The sequence below is a fragment of the Leptonychotes weddellii genome, chromosome 6, assembly GCF_054177405.1.
Source record: "Leptonychotes weddellii isolate Sample4059 chromosome 6, ASM5417740v2, whole genome shotgun sequence".
Taxonomy (NCBI): Eukaryota; Metazoa; Chordata; class Mammalia; order Carnivora; family Phocidae; genus Leptonychotes; species Leptonychotes weddellii.
The window spans coordinates 115,719,429-115,738,427 of record NC_138374.1 but is presented as its reverse complement, the minus strand read 5'-3'; the positions used below and the strand labels follow the sequence as shown (position 1 = coordinate 115,738,427).

General features: G+C 41.4%; 1 protein-coding gene across 19 annotated transcripts in view; it reads right to left on the bottom strand.

The window, feature by feature from the left end:
- Positions 1 to 18,999, bottom strand: part of NFASC (neurofascin) — a 180,644-nt gene that overhangs the window by 92,178 nt on the left and 69,467 nt on the right. For 17 of the 19 annotated variants that reach the window (XM_081825069.1, XM_081825076.1, XM_081825075.1 and 14 more), the window contains exon 2: positions 4,580 to 4,694. In XM_081825069.1, coding sequence (XP_081681195.1) covers positions 4,580 to 4,694 — 115 coding nt within the window. The remainder of the gene's footprint in view (positions 1 to 4,579; positions 4,695 to 18,999) is intronic. The other 2 variants (XM_081825070.1, XM_081825077.1) reach the window with 1 other exon arrangement.

Below are 18,999 nucleotides of genomic sequence, written 5' to 3'. Positions count from 1 at the left end.
ATGAGGAATTCTTAATCTCAGGAAACAAACTGAGGATTGCTGGAGTGGGGGGGGGAGGGATGGGGTGGCTGGGTGATAGACATTGAGGAGGGTATGTGCTATGGTGAGCGCTGTGAATTGTGCAAGACTGTTGAATCACAGATCTGTACCTCTGAAACAAATAATGCAATATATGTTAAGAAAAAAAAAAAAAAGAAGATAGCAGGAGGGTAAGAATGAAGGGGGGAAATCAGAGGGGAAGATGAACCATGAGAGACGATGGACTCTGAAAAACAAACTGAGGGTTTTAGAGGGGAGGGGGGTGGGAGGATGGGTTAGCCTGGTGATGGGTATTAAAGAGGGCATGCACTGCATGGAGCACTGGGTGTTATGCACAAACAATGAATCATGGAACACTACATCAAAAACTAATGATGTAATGTATGGTGATTAAAATAACAATAAAAAATTAAAAAAAACCCCACTGGTCCTTTCTCCTATTCCCCAAGTTACAGCTGGTGTATTGCACTGTTACATGGTTTTGGATGAGCTGGGCTTTCGAATCTACAAGTCTACTTTGTAGATCTACAAAATGCACGATGCCTGTGCAAATAACAAAACGTTGGCTCTGTGGCCAAGGAGTTACTATTCACTCTTAAAACCAACATATGGTTATCTGCATAGGCATTGTCTACTTCAGACCAGAGAGAAAGGGAGGCTCCTGTAAGATCCCAGACCAGCCAAAGCAGCTCTGGGCTCTCCTCTTTCCTGCTTCTGCCAGGGTCTCCTTAACCCAAGCACTTCAACTCGCCGGGGACCCCTACCCTTTATTCATGTCAGCTCCTTCCACCGACGCCCCATGACCTGTGATGTCAACTGCGCCTGGCCGGAGTCAGCCCCAGAGAGGGAGAGCCGCGTCAGTTCTTCGGAGGTAACTTCCATCCTGCTCTCCTTACTTGTGTAGCTGCTGATATTCCAAGGATAGCACATCCCCAGTTGCATTTTTAAAAATTCCCGTCGGACTGATAAAGGGGCACTGGGAGGAAAGGACTAAGACAGCAGGAGGGAGTGGCTTCTGCCACCCCCCTCCGGCCCCCTCCATTTATACCCTAGACAGACATCAGTCTGGATCCAACTGCCATCCCGCAGGCTTCTGCAGGCTGGGGGTGTGAAAATACAGGAGCCTGGAGGAGGGGAGGTGGCACAGACAGGGAAGGTGGCTGCCTGCATTAGAAGATGCGCCATGTGTCTGGGAGTCTGGTGCAAAGCGCTGGCAGCCACAGTGCTTACACCAGAGACCGGCTCCAGCGGTGCAGAGGAAAGCTCTGCGTCCTATGCCCTGAGAAGCGCATCCATCCGCAAGTAGAACTGCCTCTCTCTTGGCTAGAGATGCGGTTCTCTTGTTAGAAATAGAAACTCAGGGGTGACTTGCTGTCTCACACTCACCAGCCCCGCTTCTGCTAAAAAGGTGGGTTTCTCGGGGTGGCAGCAAAGGCCGAGGGGTGGAGAAGAGATTGCATCACTTCGGGAGAAACGAGGTAGACAGCTGTTAGGGGTGTCTCCATCACTGACTTCGCTGCTGCAGCTACCACGTCCCCACACCTATAGCCTGCAGATCTCAGCACCCCAGGAGAAGGTGGCTAAGCATGGGTGCTGCCTCAGGGCCCGGGAATCAGTCTTGGGGCAGGGGGTGGAGATGCAAAACAGCTCCTAATGAAGCTCCCGGCCCCTCTCCAGCAACCCACAGCTGTGCGTCCTGAGCTCGCGCTGTCCGAGGTGGCCTGTTAGAATGTTTCTGGACAGAGGAGACCCAGCTTCTCCACAACAGGCAGAAGGGCTTAGGAGTGTGAGTGCAATTAACCGAATGGATCCATCTGGGAAGCGGAAGGCCTGGGGAACTGGGAGGTTTCTCTGCCTTGCATCAGAGGGCAGGTGTCTGCTCCAAGTGCCTCGTGAGGACCCGGAGCCGCAGCCCTGGGGTGGGGGAGAGGAGGAGGGGAGAGATTAGGCTGAGCGGGGGAAGGTGCCTCACGGGGGAGGGAGGAGTGTGCTGAGAGCAGATGCCTGGGGCAGCTCCAGATGGCAGTGGCCTCACAACAAAAGGGGAAGAGCCAGAGGGAAGGAGGACAAACAGAGGACTGGCCCCTTGAGGCTTCTGAAATCAAATTCCCACCTAGAACCTGGCTGGAGGCGGGCCGAGAGAAGGCTACCCAGAGTTTCCAGAAAGACTTGGGAGCGGCCACCCCAAACCCAACTGTTCAGGGCTGGACTGCTGGGCTTCAGATTCAAGGCCTGGCACTTTCTTAGATATGCAGCTTTGGGCACAGGCCTTCATCTTTCTGTATTTCTGTCACCGGCAGCATGTGAGCAATAACGGGCCCTATCTCATAGGTGTGTTGTGAGGATTACATGGGAGAGCGACTTCAAGAACAGAGCACAGCGCCTGGTGCATATGGGGAGCACTCAGAATGTGGATTATTATAAGGATGATGATTATCACACCCTAAAGAAACCTGGATCAGCTCCCCTTCTCTCAGAACTCATTGTTCCCTCAATAGCCATATGGGCCTGCTCATATGTACTCTCCGCACTCTTTTTTTTTCTTTTTGAAGGCTTCTCTGTGTGTCTGAAAGTCCTCTGACCTATTGACCTCTCATGATGTGCCGGTGCCTGAGATTGGGGGAGGCCGTGTGGTGTCACGGCAAGAAAAACAGCCTGTAATTCAGGGCATCTCACTTCTAGGACGGGCTCCGCTGCTAATGAATTTTGTGGATTTCTTGAGTCTCAGTATATTCCTTAGTCAAATGGAATGAAGACCCTAGCCTTGCTCGTACCACAGAATGGTCATGAAAGTCAAATGACATAATTAAATGGATGCACTATAAAAATAAAGCTCTGAACCCATATTAGGGATTGCTGGTTAGGTTGGCAGTGTTCAGAGGTGCAAAGCAGCACAAGTTTGCTCATGGGAGTGACTGCTCGTGGGATCTGCCAGCCAGATGTGTCGTCGGCCTGTGATGCTGCTATCACCTAAGAAGGGGGGGTGTCCTCAGGCGGGGGTCTGGGGAGGCAACCTACAGCGCTGGTGTCCAGGGAGGGCAGTGAGGGGCTCCAGCAGGTACAGGGACAGACAGGAGGGAGGGTACCTGAAAAAGCACCAAGAGAGGGGGCATTGTAACGCAACGCTGACTACCTCCTGATTCTGTCCCAGACCCGGGGGTCTGTTCCCATGCTGTTTTCCATATCTTTACATGCCCATGAAATTAGCCTGGTATACCACTTTTACGATCAGGGTCCTCCAAAAACAGTAAGACAAAAGAATGGTGCCTCCCACCCCCAAGGTCATGCTGTATGTTCAAGTTCAATATTTAGTAACAATGATTCAGTGAAAAGCCCTGTGGTCAGATGGATTTCCCAAGCAGTCCCTGAAACCTGACGGTGTTTTAAGAGCTTGCCCACACAGAAACTATCTTGATAAGACAAGTATATCTGAGTTCTGTTGGTAGGCTAGATAATAATAACTTTCCTTTACTGAACACCTGCTACGTGTCAGGCACTATGCAGGGCTCTTTTTACGTTTCATCTTTAATCTTTACAAGACGTCCATTATTATTCTCATTGTATAAACCTGGAAACTCAGGCCTAGCGCAGTCAGAAACACCCCTAAAGTCACCAAGCAAGTAGAGCTGGATTTTGTCCAGATCCGAAATCCATGTCAAAATCCATGTCATCAGCATGCTCTGCTCCCACCCTTCAACGCCCTCCCTGCATCCCGCCCCCAGCAACGCCCCCCCCACCCCCCCACCCCCACCCCCGGCCCAGCCCCATCTCCAACTCCTGGGAGAACAGAAGACATCTGGAAAGGGGGCTGGAGAGAGAAAGACAAAATGCCATGAAGCAGAGGGTGCCCAGAGTCAGGAATAAGGAAACCTTTCTCTGTGCAGGCGTCCAGGCTGCTAGCTTGTAATCTGTCACCAGTGACTCCTCCTCCGTTAAAACTGCAGCCTTCACTTCCCGAGTTTCCTCCCCTGCCACCCCAGCCTGGGACTAAAACAGGAGCCGCAGGCTGCAGGAAATTCTAGCTGAGAATGGAACAATGCAGACCGTGCATACAGGGGTCTGCTTTAGTGATGTGGGCCTCGGGTTGCTGGCTGAGCCATGGACAGCTGTCCATCTGCTGGGGTCCAATGCCCCGCCCAGAGGAGGGGTTCTCCGGACTGCCCCCCATATGCTGAGGCTGTCACTCAGGAGGCTCCCAGGTTGTGGAGGCCAAGCTACGTGGGGCGGGGCGGGGAGTACGGGTCACAAAGCTGTTTCCCAATTTTTCAATTCAGGTGGACAGTTGGGACAATGACAAGACTAATGCCACTGACTGCATCTGCTGGAGAAAAGGAGCGAAAGCTTCCCCAGTGCAAGCCTCCTTGCAAAGGAGAGCCTGGAGGTCTGGCACTGTGGCCAGCTCCAGGGAGAAGGAAGGAGATGTCCTTTCATGGGACTCGGGAAGCCAAAGAACCTTGGCTCATCAAAGAGAAGGGGAGAGGCAAGAATCTCCCCCCACCCCCACCTCTGAGCCACGTGCACCAGGCCAAGCCCCACTCACCCCACTCACCGTCTCTGCCTCATTCAGCCTCCTTCTTGCAGTACCGGAGGCTCTCTTCCAGCCTGCAGCGGGAAGGAAAACTCCAGGGTCCCAAATTGCACATAAGTCAATCAACCTGTCACAAAGCAAAAGCACAAAGAGCCCCAGGGTCACTCTAGGAAAGAAAGAGAAAAGGTTTGTGGTTTGCAGTCTGTTCATTCACTGGGAAATTACATCGTTGTCCACACCCATTTGGAAAGTTTTGCTTAGCATAATGACATCTTTGTTTAAAGAAATTCACGGCACTGTGCAAGAAACAAGAGCAATTCTGCAAGGTGCCTAAACATGTCAGACTTTGGTGGTCTCTCTCATCCATAAGATCATTATTAGTGCCCTGACATCATAATCTAATTGCTTGATTCCCTGTTCACCTAAAGAAGTTAAGCCGTATCTTGGAGAATTTCTCCTATACCCATGGGGGAATTTACCCATAATTATCTCATTAATTGTCTTAACTTAGGAGAACTATTATTAGGTTTTTCTTCCCCACCTACAGATAATCAAACTGAGTTCACCATAAATAAATCTATAACATTGAAAGGAGATCTAATTTTAGGGTCAGGGGATATGGATTTGAAGTTCTAATTTGTTATGTTATTTAGGGTGGATCACTTCCCTGAATATGTCTCACAGTTTCTTCATCTGTAAAATGGGGAGAAGTTACTACTAGTTAGAACTTACAGGTTCAAGCCCAGTGCTAGTCCTTCTGGGCAACCATTTAACCTTTCTCGGTGCAGATAACATATCTCACTTAATCATTTGCTTTAACGTTAAAATGTGTCTGCAGGAAATGGTAAAATCCACCTTTGTAAAGGGGAATGTGGCAATGTCTATCAAAATACGCATGCACTCACTCTTTGATTGGCAATCCCAGTTCTAGGTATCTGAAATATATCCTATGTGCCTATGTTGTGATCTCTACTATTAAGTGGAAAAAACATGATAGGGAAAAGTGTGTTTAATATGCTATCATTTATTTAAGAAAGGGAGAGAAATGCGAAGATAAATGTGTATCTGCTTATTTTTTTTCTAAAAAGACGATAAAAAGATAAAGCATAAAATAAAATTTAAGGGGCGCCTGGGTGGCGCAGTTAGTTAAGCATCAGACTCTTGGTTTTGGCTCAGGTCGTGATCTCAGGGTCATGAGATCAAGCCCCACGTTGGGCTCCTCACTCAACGAGGAGTCTCTTGAGACTCTCTTTCCCTCTCCCTCTGTCCATTCACCTCGTGCAAGCACTCTCTCTCTCAAATAAATAAATAAATCTTAAAAAAAATTGTAAATTTTAAAGACCTACAGAGGGGGAGGAATGAGGTGGACGGGACAGGGATAAAAGCTGGGTTTTATTTATTTTTAAAGATTTTATTTATTTATTTGACAGATAGAGAGACAGTGAGAGAGGGAACACAAGCAGGGGGAGTGGGAGAGGGAGAAGCAGACTCCCTGCTGAGCAGGGAACCCAATGCTGGGACTTGAACCCAGGACCCTGGGATTATGACCTGAGCCGAAGGCAGACACTAAAAGACTGAGCCACCCAGGTGCCCCAAAAGCTGGGTTTTAAATAGACCTTGTTGTGTGAATTTGCTTTGGAACATGTAAATATCTGACATAATTATAAAAGCACAATTAGTATTTTTAAAAGAAATGCCTAAAATTAAAATAAAATGCAACAAATGAGTTCATGTGTCCAGTTGGTTTGCACTACACATAGAGAAATTAAAACACAGTAATTTGACTGAATATACCTAAGCATAAAAGGAACTGCCCCACTCCCTGTGCCCCTCCAACCCTAAACTGTTTTCAATAATCATATTATTGATGGTACTGTTATATTCTTCTTATTGTTATTCTGAGAATTTTGTAGTGTATTGTGGGATAAGTCAAAGGAATAATACTACTAATGTTGCTGAGAAAAAAGAGTTTCTTCTTGAATGGTGATACAGATGTAAGATTGATGAGATCAGGTAAAAAGTCTATAGCCCTGATTGTTTACAGCAGTAACAGAATGAACTTCCTATGTTTTATCTTCCACACGTGCATGCATGCATGCATGAACACATGTGCACACACAAGCATACTCCCTAGCTCTGTTCACTGTAAGACCTAGAAACAAGGATCATCCCAGGAGGATTGAGCACCCCTGGCAATCAGTTTATGAACTCTAAATACTATCCCCCCCCACCCCAAAGTAATCAGGCTTCCTCAGGGAAATGTCTGAAGCAGCAATTGTACAAGATAAGCCTAGAACATCTCATCAAACCAAAAGAGCAAATGCCGTGTCAAAGACTACAAGAGTCATGCCAAAAGGACTCAAAAGCCAACCAGAATAAGGTTTCCTTGGTCAAACTGGACATCAACAAGGATCATAACTGCAACAGATTGAAACATAACAAATATGTTACGAATCCGTAAGAATATCTTTTACAACTCCAAATAACCCATTTTGAGGCTGTTAGGGAAATACTTCATTATTTTGAAAATGGGTCAATAAAGCAAAAGAAGAAAAGGTGGGTAGGGGTATAGTGAGACAGGATTGGCCTTGTACTGATGATTGTTGCAGACAATGATGGGCATGTCTGGTTCGTCACGTAATTCTCTCCTTTGCAAAACATTTTCAAAATACAAATACATTTTAAGTGATAGAACAGACTGAGAAACAAGAAATCATTAGAATGCTAATTCTTTCAAATCATAGTTATTTAATCGTAACAGCAATCCAGTCTGATGATGAAGGATGCAGATATCATCATCCCCATTTCACACTAGAGGAAACAGGTGGAATAAACCCATTGAGTCAGTATTCAAACCCACATGTTCTTATCCCAAAGGCTCACTGTTCCACAGCTGCTTATTTAATATCTCTATTTGCATATCTGGGTTAATAAAATTTTCCTTGCCTATATGAGGACATCAGGGGGCTACAATGAGATAATGTGCGAGAAAGCACTTGAAAAACAAATCCTTGCACAAATATTTTACTGTCATTTGAAAACTGGGGGTCAGATCTGCCCTATGAGGTTGCTGTGAGTATCAAATGAGAGCTGTGATTTGAAGAGAGATGGATAGATATAAAGACAGACAGACAGAAAACCTTAAAGATGAGGAGGTTATAACTACCCCCAATGTTTTTATCATCATCACTCACAGGACTTCAGGGTTAAGTGAGAAGGGAGACTTAGAATCCATGGTAAAGACTCTCTACCTGACCCTGGGGTAAGAAGATTCCAGGAAGGACACCTGATGCTCTGGGGAGGAACCATGATCAAGAAAGACACCCAATATCCCACAGGCTGCAAGAAGAGTGGCTCTCAGTCACAGATGGGTGAGGACCACTCCCAGGTTGCTGGGCATCCTATGTATTGCCTCCAGCTTCTAGAAGGCCAGACACCTGCTGGGTTCCTCTGAACGAGGCCTGGGTTACAGGGGGCACAGTGGGCAGTGGAACATGCTCCCCAGCAATAAGGGGCAGGCAAAGCTTGTCCAACTGGTGACCAGAAGGAATGTCTGGGGCTGCTCACTGGCTCCCAAACTGCTATCTCTTGGTCTTCTTATCTCAGCGTCTGCGTGGGAAGTGTTTACAGATTTCTTCTTAGCAAATGTTTATTCTCAGATTGTCCTGCCCTTGGCCACAGCATAAAAGTGGGTCTGGGGAATCTCTAACACTTTCTTGCCTTAGAATTCTATGATTCTATAAGTGCATATTTCTGAAGACATACAAAATCAAAATCCTCCTGAGTCCTGGCTCATGCCCCTCCTCCCCTTGGATATTTCATCTATGCACAGGGAACAAAGACTTATTGTGTCTCTGTCTTTATTTCTTTCTGGAGGTTCTTACTTAAGCTAAGCATTTAAAAAATTATTTTACTTTTTTTGAATAGGTAATCCCTTCACATGATATGAAATTCAAAAGATGCCAAAGAGTATATAAAATACATTAAAAAGTTTATATGAGTATATATATAAGTAAATTCCCCTCCCAACCCCATCCCCCAGCTTCCCAGTTCCACTTAGCCCCTCTCCCTGGCCTGCCACTCTTACCAGTCTCTTGTGTATCCTTACAGAGGCTGGCTATTTATACAGAGATATACATTTTTTTTTAAATTACAACATACGATACATATTTTTTACCTACCTTACTTTTCTTGGTTAACAAACATATTAGATATCTTTCTATATTAGCTCAGGTAAAACTGCTTTTAGGAACTTCATAGCATTTCATTGTATGAACATATCATATTTATGTGCTCAATCCTCTACTCTTAGACATTTAAGATGTTTGTAATCATCAGATGTGGAAAATTGCTCCAATACATATCCTTGGATATATGTGATTTCTCACACTTACAAGAAAGATTATTTTTAAGATAAATTCTTGGATACAGAATTACTGGATCAAAGGGAATGTGGCCAAATTGCTCTCCATGAAGGCTGTGGCAGTTTATACTCCCACAAACAATATTTAGTTTCTGATTCCCACTTCTCCAATATGCTGTATTATTAGGGGGTTTTTGTTTGTTTGTTTTTGTTTTTGTTTTGTTTTTTTGGTCTTTGTGGTTCACTTATTATGAATGAATTTGAGTATTTTCTTTTTCTTTAATTGTTCCTATTCTTTGCTCATTTCTCTACTGGGTAGTTGGTTTATTCTTATCAGTTTGAAGGAACTCTTTAGTTACTAGGAAAATTATCTCTTTATCTATAAGAGGAGCTTAAAATTGTCCATGTCATTATTTTTATCCTGAATTTATCTGTGCACTAAATACATACTTTAGAAAAGAAGAAAAATCTCAAATCAATAATATGAGGTCCCACTTCAAGAAAGTAGAGAGGACCAAATAAACTCAAAGCAAGCAGAAGAAAGGAAACAAGAAATAGCAGAAATCAATGAACTAGAAAGCAAAACCAATATAGGAAATCAATGAAATGAGCTGGTTCTTTTTTCTTTTTTTCCTCCCCTAACATGAGCTAGTTCTTTGTAAAGATCAATACAATCAACAAACCTCTAGCAAAACTGAAAAAGAAAAAATTGCTAGTATCAGGAATGAAAAAGGGGATGTCATTAAAGACCTTCCAGACATCAAAAAGATAATAAGAAAACACTACAAACAACTCTACAAACATACATTTAAAAACTTACTCAAAATGGACCAATTCCTCAAAAATGCAAACAACCACAACTCCTAATATGTAACAGATAATTCAAATGGCTTTATAATTATTAAAGAAATTTAATTCATAATTTAAAACTCCCAAAAGAGACATTTCCAGGCCTAGACTGTTTCACTGAAGAATTCTAACAAACTTTTAAAGAAGAATCAACACCAATTTTAGAAAATCTCTTCCATACTATAGAAGAGAACACTTCCCAATTCATTTTATGAAGCTATGTGACTCTGATACCAAAATCAGAAAAGACAGAAAAAAAAAAAAAAGAAAAAGAAAACTAAGATCAATAATACCTCTCGTGACTGTAGATAAAAAACCTTTTAAAAATTAGCAAATAGAATTCAGCAATATATAATATAAAAAGAATTGTACACTATGACCAAGTAGGTTCATTCCAGGGAGGCAAGGCTGGCTTACTATTTTAAAATCATCAAAGAAATCCACCATATTAACAAGCTAAGGAAGAAAAATCACATGATCCTATCAATCAAGGCAGAAAAAGCTTGACAAAATTCAACACCCATTCACGATTAAAAAAAAAAAAAACTCTCAGAAAAAAATTTGAGAGAAACTTCCTCAACTTGATTTTTAAAAATCTACAAAACATCCACAGCTAACATTATACTTAATGGTGAAAGACTGAATGCTTTCCCCCTAAAATTGGAGACAAGGCAAGGATGTGCACTTTCACCGATCTTACTCAAGATAGTGCTTGAAGTTCTAGCTGGTGGAATGAAGCAAGAAAAGGAAATCAAGACCATACAGGACAGAAAAGAAGAAACAACACTGTTTCTATTTGCAGATAACATGGTGGTCTATGTGGAAAATCTCAAGGAATCTATAAAATAAAAAACAAAAAACCCATTTGGAACTAATAAATGGAATCATCAAGATTTCAGGATATAAGGTAAGCATTTGAAAACCAACTGTGTTTCTATATACAAGCAATGAACACATGGAAAAATAAAAAATACAATACCATTTACAATCCCACAAAAAATGAAATACTTAGGTATAAAATGAACAAAATGTACAGGATTTATATGCAGAAAACTATGCAATGCCTATGAAAGAAATCAAAGATCTAAATGGACAGAGAGACACATCATGTTCATGGATTGGAAGACTCAACACAGTAAAGTTGTGAATTCTCCCCAAACTGATACACTGGCTTAATGCAATATCTATCAAAATCCCAGCAGGATTTTAGTAGATACAGACAGATTATTCTAAAATTTATACGGAAACATAAAGGAACTAGAATAGCTAACAAGATCTTGAAAAAGAAGAAAAACATGGGAGGGAGCACTCTACCCCACTGAAAGACTCATTATTTAGCTCCAGTAATAAAAAATGTGTGGTACTGGTAAAGGAACAGCCACATAGATCAATGTAACAGAATAGAGAATCCAGAAGTAGACCCACATAAATAGGTTCTACTGATTTTTGTCAAAGATGCAAAGGCAATGGAGGAATGGAGGAAAAGAGTCTTTTCAACAAATGGTGCTGGAGCAACTGGACATCCATGGGCAATCAATCAATCAATCAATCTCAACCTAAGTCCTTATACAAAAATGGACTCAAAATGGATGACAGACTTAAATGTAAAATATAAACTTACAAAACTTGTAGAATTATAATAAGAGAAAATCTTTGAGATATAGGGGTAGGCAAACAGTTCTTAAGTTTGATGCCAAAAGCACCATCCATAAAAGAAAAAAACTGATAAACTGGATTTCATCAAAATTAAAAACTTTGCTCTGCAAAAAGGACGAAGAGTGGGAGAAATCACACATATGACAAAGAACTAGTTCTGGAATATATAAAGAATTTCCAAAACTCAGCAGCAAAGATGCAAACAATCCAATTGGAACACAGCCAAAAGACATTTCACTGAAGTAGATATTCAGATGGCAAATAAGCACTTGAAAAGTTCAACATCACTAGCCATTAGCGGAATGCAAATTAAAAATGCAATGAAAAGGAAAGAAACAAGACAACAATGAGCTATCACTGCACACCTATCAGAATGGTTAAAATAAAAAATAGTGACAACATCAAACACTGGTAGATGTAGAAAAACTAAATCACTCATACATTGCTGGTGGAAATGTAAAATGGTACAGCCAGGTTACAACACAATGTGGCAGTTTCTTAAGAAATTAAACATGTAACTATAATATGACCTAGAAAGTACCCTTCTGCACATTTATCCCAGAGAAACAAGGACTTATATCCACACAAAAACCTGTACAGGAATGTATATAGCAGTTTTATTCATAGTAGCCCCCAAATGGAAACAATCCAAGTATCCTTCAATGAGTGAATGGTTACACTGTGGTATAGTTAAGTGGAATACTACAGCAGCAATAAAAAGGGAAGAATTATTGATACATGTGGTAACTTTGATACATGTGGTAACTTAGATACATCTCCAGAGATTTATGCTGAATGAAAGAAGCCAATCCCCTAAAGTTAATATACTGCGATTCCATTTACATAACATTCTGGAAATGACGAAATTATAGAAATGGAGAACAGATTAGTGCTTGCCACAGATGAAGGAAGTTGGGTTGTGGTGGGAGGAAATGGGTGTGGCTTTAAAATGTCAACAAGAGGAGTGGTGCCTGGGTGGCTCAGTAGGTTAAGCATCTGACTCTTAGTTATGGCTCCGATCACAGTCTTGTGGTTGTAGGATCCAGCCCCGTGTCGGGCTCTGTTCTCAGTGTGGAGTCTGCTTCAGATTCTCTCTCCCTCTCCCTTCTGCTCACTCTCTCTCTCAAACAATAATAAATAAATAAAATCTTTGAAAAAAAAAATGTCAACAAGAGGGATCCTGACTGTGAGGGAAATAGTTTCCATCTTGACAGTCTATTGTCAATATCCTGGCTGTTAGATTGTGCTATAGTTTGTTTGTTTGTTTGTTTGTTTAGAGGGGCAGAGGGAGAGAGAGAATCTTAAGCAGGTTCCACGCCCAGTGTGGAGCCCACTGAGGGGCTTGATCTCATGACCTGAGCTGAAATCAAGAGTCAGATGCTTAACCAACTGAGCCACCCAGGCGCCCCAGGTTGTGCTATCCTTTTGCAAGCTACTATTGGGGGAAGCTGGGCAAAGTACATAAGGGATCTATCTGTATTATTTGCTACAACTGCCAGTGAATCTATAATTGTTTCAAAATAAAAAGTTTAATTAAAAATAGTTTTCAGTTGATTCTCTTTGCAGTCTATGTAAATATAACATCTCTTCCTTTCCAATTTTTATACCTCATTTCTTTCTCTCAGCAGAGCAAATTTAAAATGCAAAAACAAATGCAAAACAAATTAGGAAGAAAAATCTGCTACTACATAAAGTAATACAAACTAGACGGAAATAATTTTTTTAACATATTTTCATTATGGGCTAGCATGGTTTACAGAATTTTGACAGTATTTCTAAAAACAAAAACACTTTCTCAGATGTATTTTAAAGCTATTTCTCCTCAAAATAAATTGCCCAGTGCTGAGCATCATGAGTGTTCAATAACGACATTTCCAAGAAAAGAGATTCGTTAACTTTCCTTGATAACTTGCTTCACTGAGTGGATCTCACATTCCAAAGGTGCAAAAAATCCAGCTAAAATCGGACACTGTTATTTCAGTACAGTTGGACCTGCGTTGCGATGCCAAAAGAGATTCCTAACTGTAAGGAAGATGGGCATTTGCTCTGGAAAGTTCAAAATTGATGTGAGTACTCTCACCCACAGATCCAACAAAATTAAACCAGTCCAAACAGAACAGTAAACAATGTGGAGAAGAATCAGTATCTTCAAAAATTACCCCAGGTGATTGCTGGTGATAGTGGGGAATCCAGCACCAAGCATGCCTCTACAGCTATGCCTGCCCCAGTCTGTAGGGAGAATGACCAGGATGGGCTAGGGAGCCCTGCACGGCCATTTGAAAGACACTGCTAAGAGTATAAAGGACAAGCCACAACCTGGGGGAGAATGTTTGAAAAACACAAGTCTGATAAAAGGCCAGTCACAGAATATATCAAGAATTTTCAACTGATAATAAGAAAACAAATAACCCAGTCTATGGCCATACCAGCCTGAATGTGCCTGATCTCATCTGATCTAGGAAACTAAGCAGGGTTGGGCCTGGTTAGTACTTGGATGGGAGAAAACAAATACCCCCCCCCAAAAAAAAACCAAGCAAAGGATGTAAACAGACATTTTCCCAAAGAAGATATGTTTGGCAAATAAGCACACAAAGAGATACTCATCATCTTTAGTCAAAAGGGAAATGCAAACTAAAACTACAATGTGATATGATTATATATACCTGCTAGAAGAGCTCAAAAAAGCTCACGATACCAAGTCCTGGTGAGCATGTGAAGCAAACAGAACTTGCATAAATTGCTGATAGGAATAAAAAATGGCACATCACTTTGGAAAACAGTTTGGCAGTTGTTTAGAAAGTTAAACATCCAGTTAATATATGACCTAGTAGTCCTACTCTTAGGTATTTATCCAAGAGGAATGAAAGTATATGTCCACACAAAAACCTACATGTGGATATTTATAGTAAGTTTATTCATAATTGCCAAAAACTAGACACAAGCCAAATGTCTGTTAACAGGTGAGTGGGCAAATAAACTGTGGCACATAATACAATAGAATAGTACTTATCAATAAAAAGAAATGATCTACTGATACATGTGGCAAGTTAGAGGCATCTTGAAGGTATCATGTTAAGTAAAAGAAGCCAGTCCCAAAGGTTACATACTGTATGGTTTAATTTATATGACATTCTAGAAAATGCAAACTCTAGAGACCTAATAAGGGCTAGGGTCAGTGGGGGAGAGGATTAATAAAAAAGGGGTACATGAGAACTTCTTAGAATGATGGAGAGGTTCTGTATCTTGATTAGGGTGGTGGTAACATAACTATATGTACTTGTAAAATTCATAGGGCTCGACACCTAACACAGGTGAATTTTATTCTATGTAAGTTATACCTTAATAAATCTGGCTTGGAAAAAAGAAATCTTATGGTACATAAGAACACCAGTTAAGACCTAAGAGAAGATACTGGGTATGCACACACCTGGCAAAAGATTACCGTCAAGAATATATACAAGGAGCTTCTATAAGCAAATAAGAGGATAACAAACCAACAGAAATAAAGTCAGGGGACAAACTGTAATATATGTGGCTAATAAACATAATGGTGATCTGGGAAATGCAAATCAAGACCATAATAAGATACCAGTTTATACTCACTCAATGAGCAAAAATTACTAAGTCTAACCATATCAAGTGTTGAAGAGGTTGAAGATTTCTTATACATTACTAAGGGTACAAGCACTCTGGAAAAAGTTTTATATTACCTCCTAAAATTGAACAATCACAAACTATGATTTAGTAAATCTACTCTTAGATATATACCCATGAGACACTCTCGTACCTGCACAGAAATGTTCCTCACATCCCTATTCACCATAGCAGAAACCTAGAAAGAGCCCAAAAGCTCATCAATGGAGAAATGGATAATTAAACTGTGGTAGAGTCAAACAATGAAATATTACACAGCAGGTGAAAGAAGTGTGTTAGAGGGCTATGCAATAAGAGAACCTAGGATTCAAGATAATGATTACTACATCTCAACAACAAAACCAACAACCCGACTCAAAAATGGGCAAATGGCTTGAGTAGATGTTTCTCCAAAGATATACAAATGGCCAACAAGCACGTGAAAAGATGTTCAACATCACTAATCACTAGGGAAATGTAAATCAAAACTACAATGAGTTATTACCTCACACGCATTAGGATAGCTATTACTAAGAAAACCAGAAAATAACAATTCGGTAAGGATGTGGAAAATTGGAGCCCTCCCACATTGCTGGTAGGAATGTAAAATGGGGCAGCCTCTACAGAAAACAGTATGGCAGTTCCTCAAAAAATTAAAAATAGAATTACCATATGATTCAGCAATCCCATGTCTGGGTTCCCAAAAGAACTGGATGCAGAGTCTTCAAAGAGGTATTTGTATGTCCATGTTCATCCCAGCATTATTCACAATAGCCAAAAGGTGGAAGTAACCCAAGTGTTCATGGATGGATAAACAAAGTGTGGCACACACACACACAATGGAATATTACTCAGCCACAGAAAGGAAGGAAATTCTAACATGTGCTACAACATGGATGAACTTTGAAGACATTATGCGAAGTGAAATAAGCCAGTCAGTCACCAAAGGACAACTACTGTATGCTCCCACTTATATGAGGTGCCTCGTGTAGTCAGGTTCATAGATGTGGAAAGGGGAAGGGTGGTGGTTAGGGACTGGGGGTGGGGTGGGGAATGGAGTGTAGTTGTTTAATGGGTACCGAGTTTCAGTGTTGCAAGATGAACGGAGTTCTGGAGATCAGTTTCACAACAATGTGAATGTACTTAACCCTACTGAGCTGTACACTTGAAAATGGTTAAGATGGTGTTATGTCATGTATATTTATCACAATTAAAAATTTAAAAAAATTTTAAATTAATGATTACTTCTGGTAGTAGGGAGCTAGAGAGGATGGCTTGGTGGTGGTGGTAGCGAAATTCTAAGATTAGATATTTTCTAATTATCAACGTTCTATCATTGGTTGTGGGTGTGGGTTTGCAGGTACTTACTATATAAATAAATAAGTAAATGGGTGGATGGATAAATGGAAAAGGGAAAAAATCGGAAAGGAGAGAAGTTACGGAGATGGAAGAGAGGGAAAGAACAGGAATAAAAGAGAAAGAAAAATAGCAAGGGCATGCAAGACTGATGATAAGAGTGAGTCATGAACCAAAGATCACGGCTAACACAAGGCTGTGCACCTGAGGTCCAAAAATAAAAGAAAGTTTGTTCCAGTGGGTCAAAAGAATCCTAAATTATCTACAATGAAAGGGATCTCAGAAATTTCTAATTGAAGTCCATCATTTGATGGGATGAGAAAAGTGACTCAGAGATACATGAGAAATGTGAATGAAGCTCAAAGATGTTCTGTAATCTCTCTAAGGTCACACAAACATCTACATCCTAATCCTTTTGCAGTTAGGTTTGCCAAAAAAGGCAGCAGCAACGAAGGAAAGTTAAGAACATTCACTCCTAGAGCAACCATCTCTTTTAGTCCTTACAACATTCCTCTAAGGAAGGCATTATTACCCTGGCTTTACACATTAGAAACCTGAAGCCCGGTGATATTAAACATCTCATCTAGGGGTTCCCAGCTGGCGAGTGGCAGAGCCAAACTCCAACCCACGTTGGTGGCCCCAAAGCCTATGCTATCTATTTGATGCCATGCCAAAATCAACTTCATAGCAATACAACAAAATGTCAATCAGTACTTTGTGAATGGCCCTGTGGAAGACACAGAGACGAGCAAACTACATAAGGGATTTCTTGAAAAAGTCTTCTTTGTGATTATCTCAGAAAATTGTTGTTATTCCTAAGGGAAAATAAGAAGAGTGGCTATACTTGGTTTATATAGTCAGTATGTCTTGGTTTTAAAATATACCATGAATCAGAGACAAATGTGTACTGATCATATGACCTGGCCAGAGAAATATTTGCTTTATGAAACATCTCTTCTTAAGGAAGATAAGGCAGGTAAGCCATAGCAACTGGGTGCCCAGTCCTATGCCTCGGACCTACAAAGAAATGATCCAGTGAAAGAGAACTCCTGCTTCAGATGGAAGTCTTGGGAAGCTATTAGACAGGAGGAGCCCATGGAGCACCCTACAAAGGATGAGTCATAATCAGGGATGTGGGAAACATCTGCACTTTCAGATGATGCTTTGCTTCCCAACTGGCCCTCAAGGACACCCTCCACAGGACAAGCTAACACATGAACACGGGTTTGATGCAGAAGTCATTGTCACCAGAGGAATTAATGTCACACCTGCCCAGCCACGTGCACCCAGAGAGGAAACACTCAAACCAAGATCCCCTGCACTTAGGGCCAAAGGGGAGGAGCATGGGACACAAGGCAATTGGAACCACTTCTTTTTTTTTAAATTTAAATTCAATTAATTAACATATAGTGTACTATTAGTTTCAGAGGTAGAGTTTAGTGATTCATCCGTTGCATATAACATCCAGTGCTCATTACATCACGTGCCCTCCTTAATGCTCATCACCCAGTTACCCCAACCCCCCACCCACCTCCCCTCTAGCAACCCTCAGTTTGTTCCTTATACTTAAGAGTCTCTTATGGTTTATCTCCCTCTCTGATTTCATCTTATTTTTCCCTCCCTTCCCCTATGATCCTCTGTTTTGTTTCTTAAATTCCACATGAGTGAAATCACACCATAACTGTCTTTCTCTGATTGACTTATTTCGTGTAGCATAATACCCTCTAGTTCCATCCACGATGTTGCAAATGGCAAGGTTTCATTATTTTGATGGCTGAGTAGTAAATTTTTTTGATGGCTGAGATAAAGAAGATGTGGTGTATATATATATTACATCTTCTTTATCCATTCATCTGTCGATGGACATCTGGGCTCTTTCCATAGTTTGGCTATTATGGACATTGCTGCTAAAAACACTGGGGTGCAGGTGCCCCTTCAGATCACTACATTTATATCTTTGGGGTAAACACTCAATAGTGCAATTGCTGGGTCATAGGGTAGCTCTATTTTTAACTTTCTGAGGAACCTCCATACTGTTTTCCAGAGTGGTTGCACCAGCTTGCGTTCAATTGGAACCCCTTCTATTTCCACTTTATTTTTTCTCATAGATGCAACCAGGTAAAATCTTTTTTTAACAAGACCATGGTAAAATAGACATTACACAACACCTACCATTCTAATCATTTTAAGTGTACAGTCCGGGGGTGTTAAGTACATTCCTATTGTTTTGCAACCACCATCACCAGTACCAAACCGGAACTCCATATCCATTCAGCAATCTCCATTTCCCCCTCTCCTTAGCACTTCCAAATACTTGTGATAAAGTATTAAATTTAGTCAACACCTGTGGGTGGACTGGGGAATCAGCTAGTCCAATCAGCTATGATGTCACGGAAGCAAAGACACCCCCCTGGTCCTTCAAGACATGATGGGCAAATGATATTTTCAATTCCTTGTGCATAGCTGGCTAAAGCCACAACTCTAGTTAAATCCAGCTCTCTGCCTACTCTGTGCCTGCACATGTGTAGTGAACATGGCTGAGAAAATACACACCTCCATGCTGCCTGACCTCACT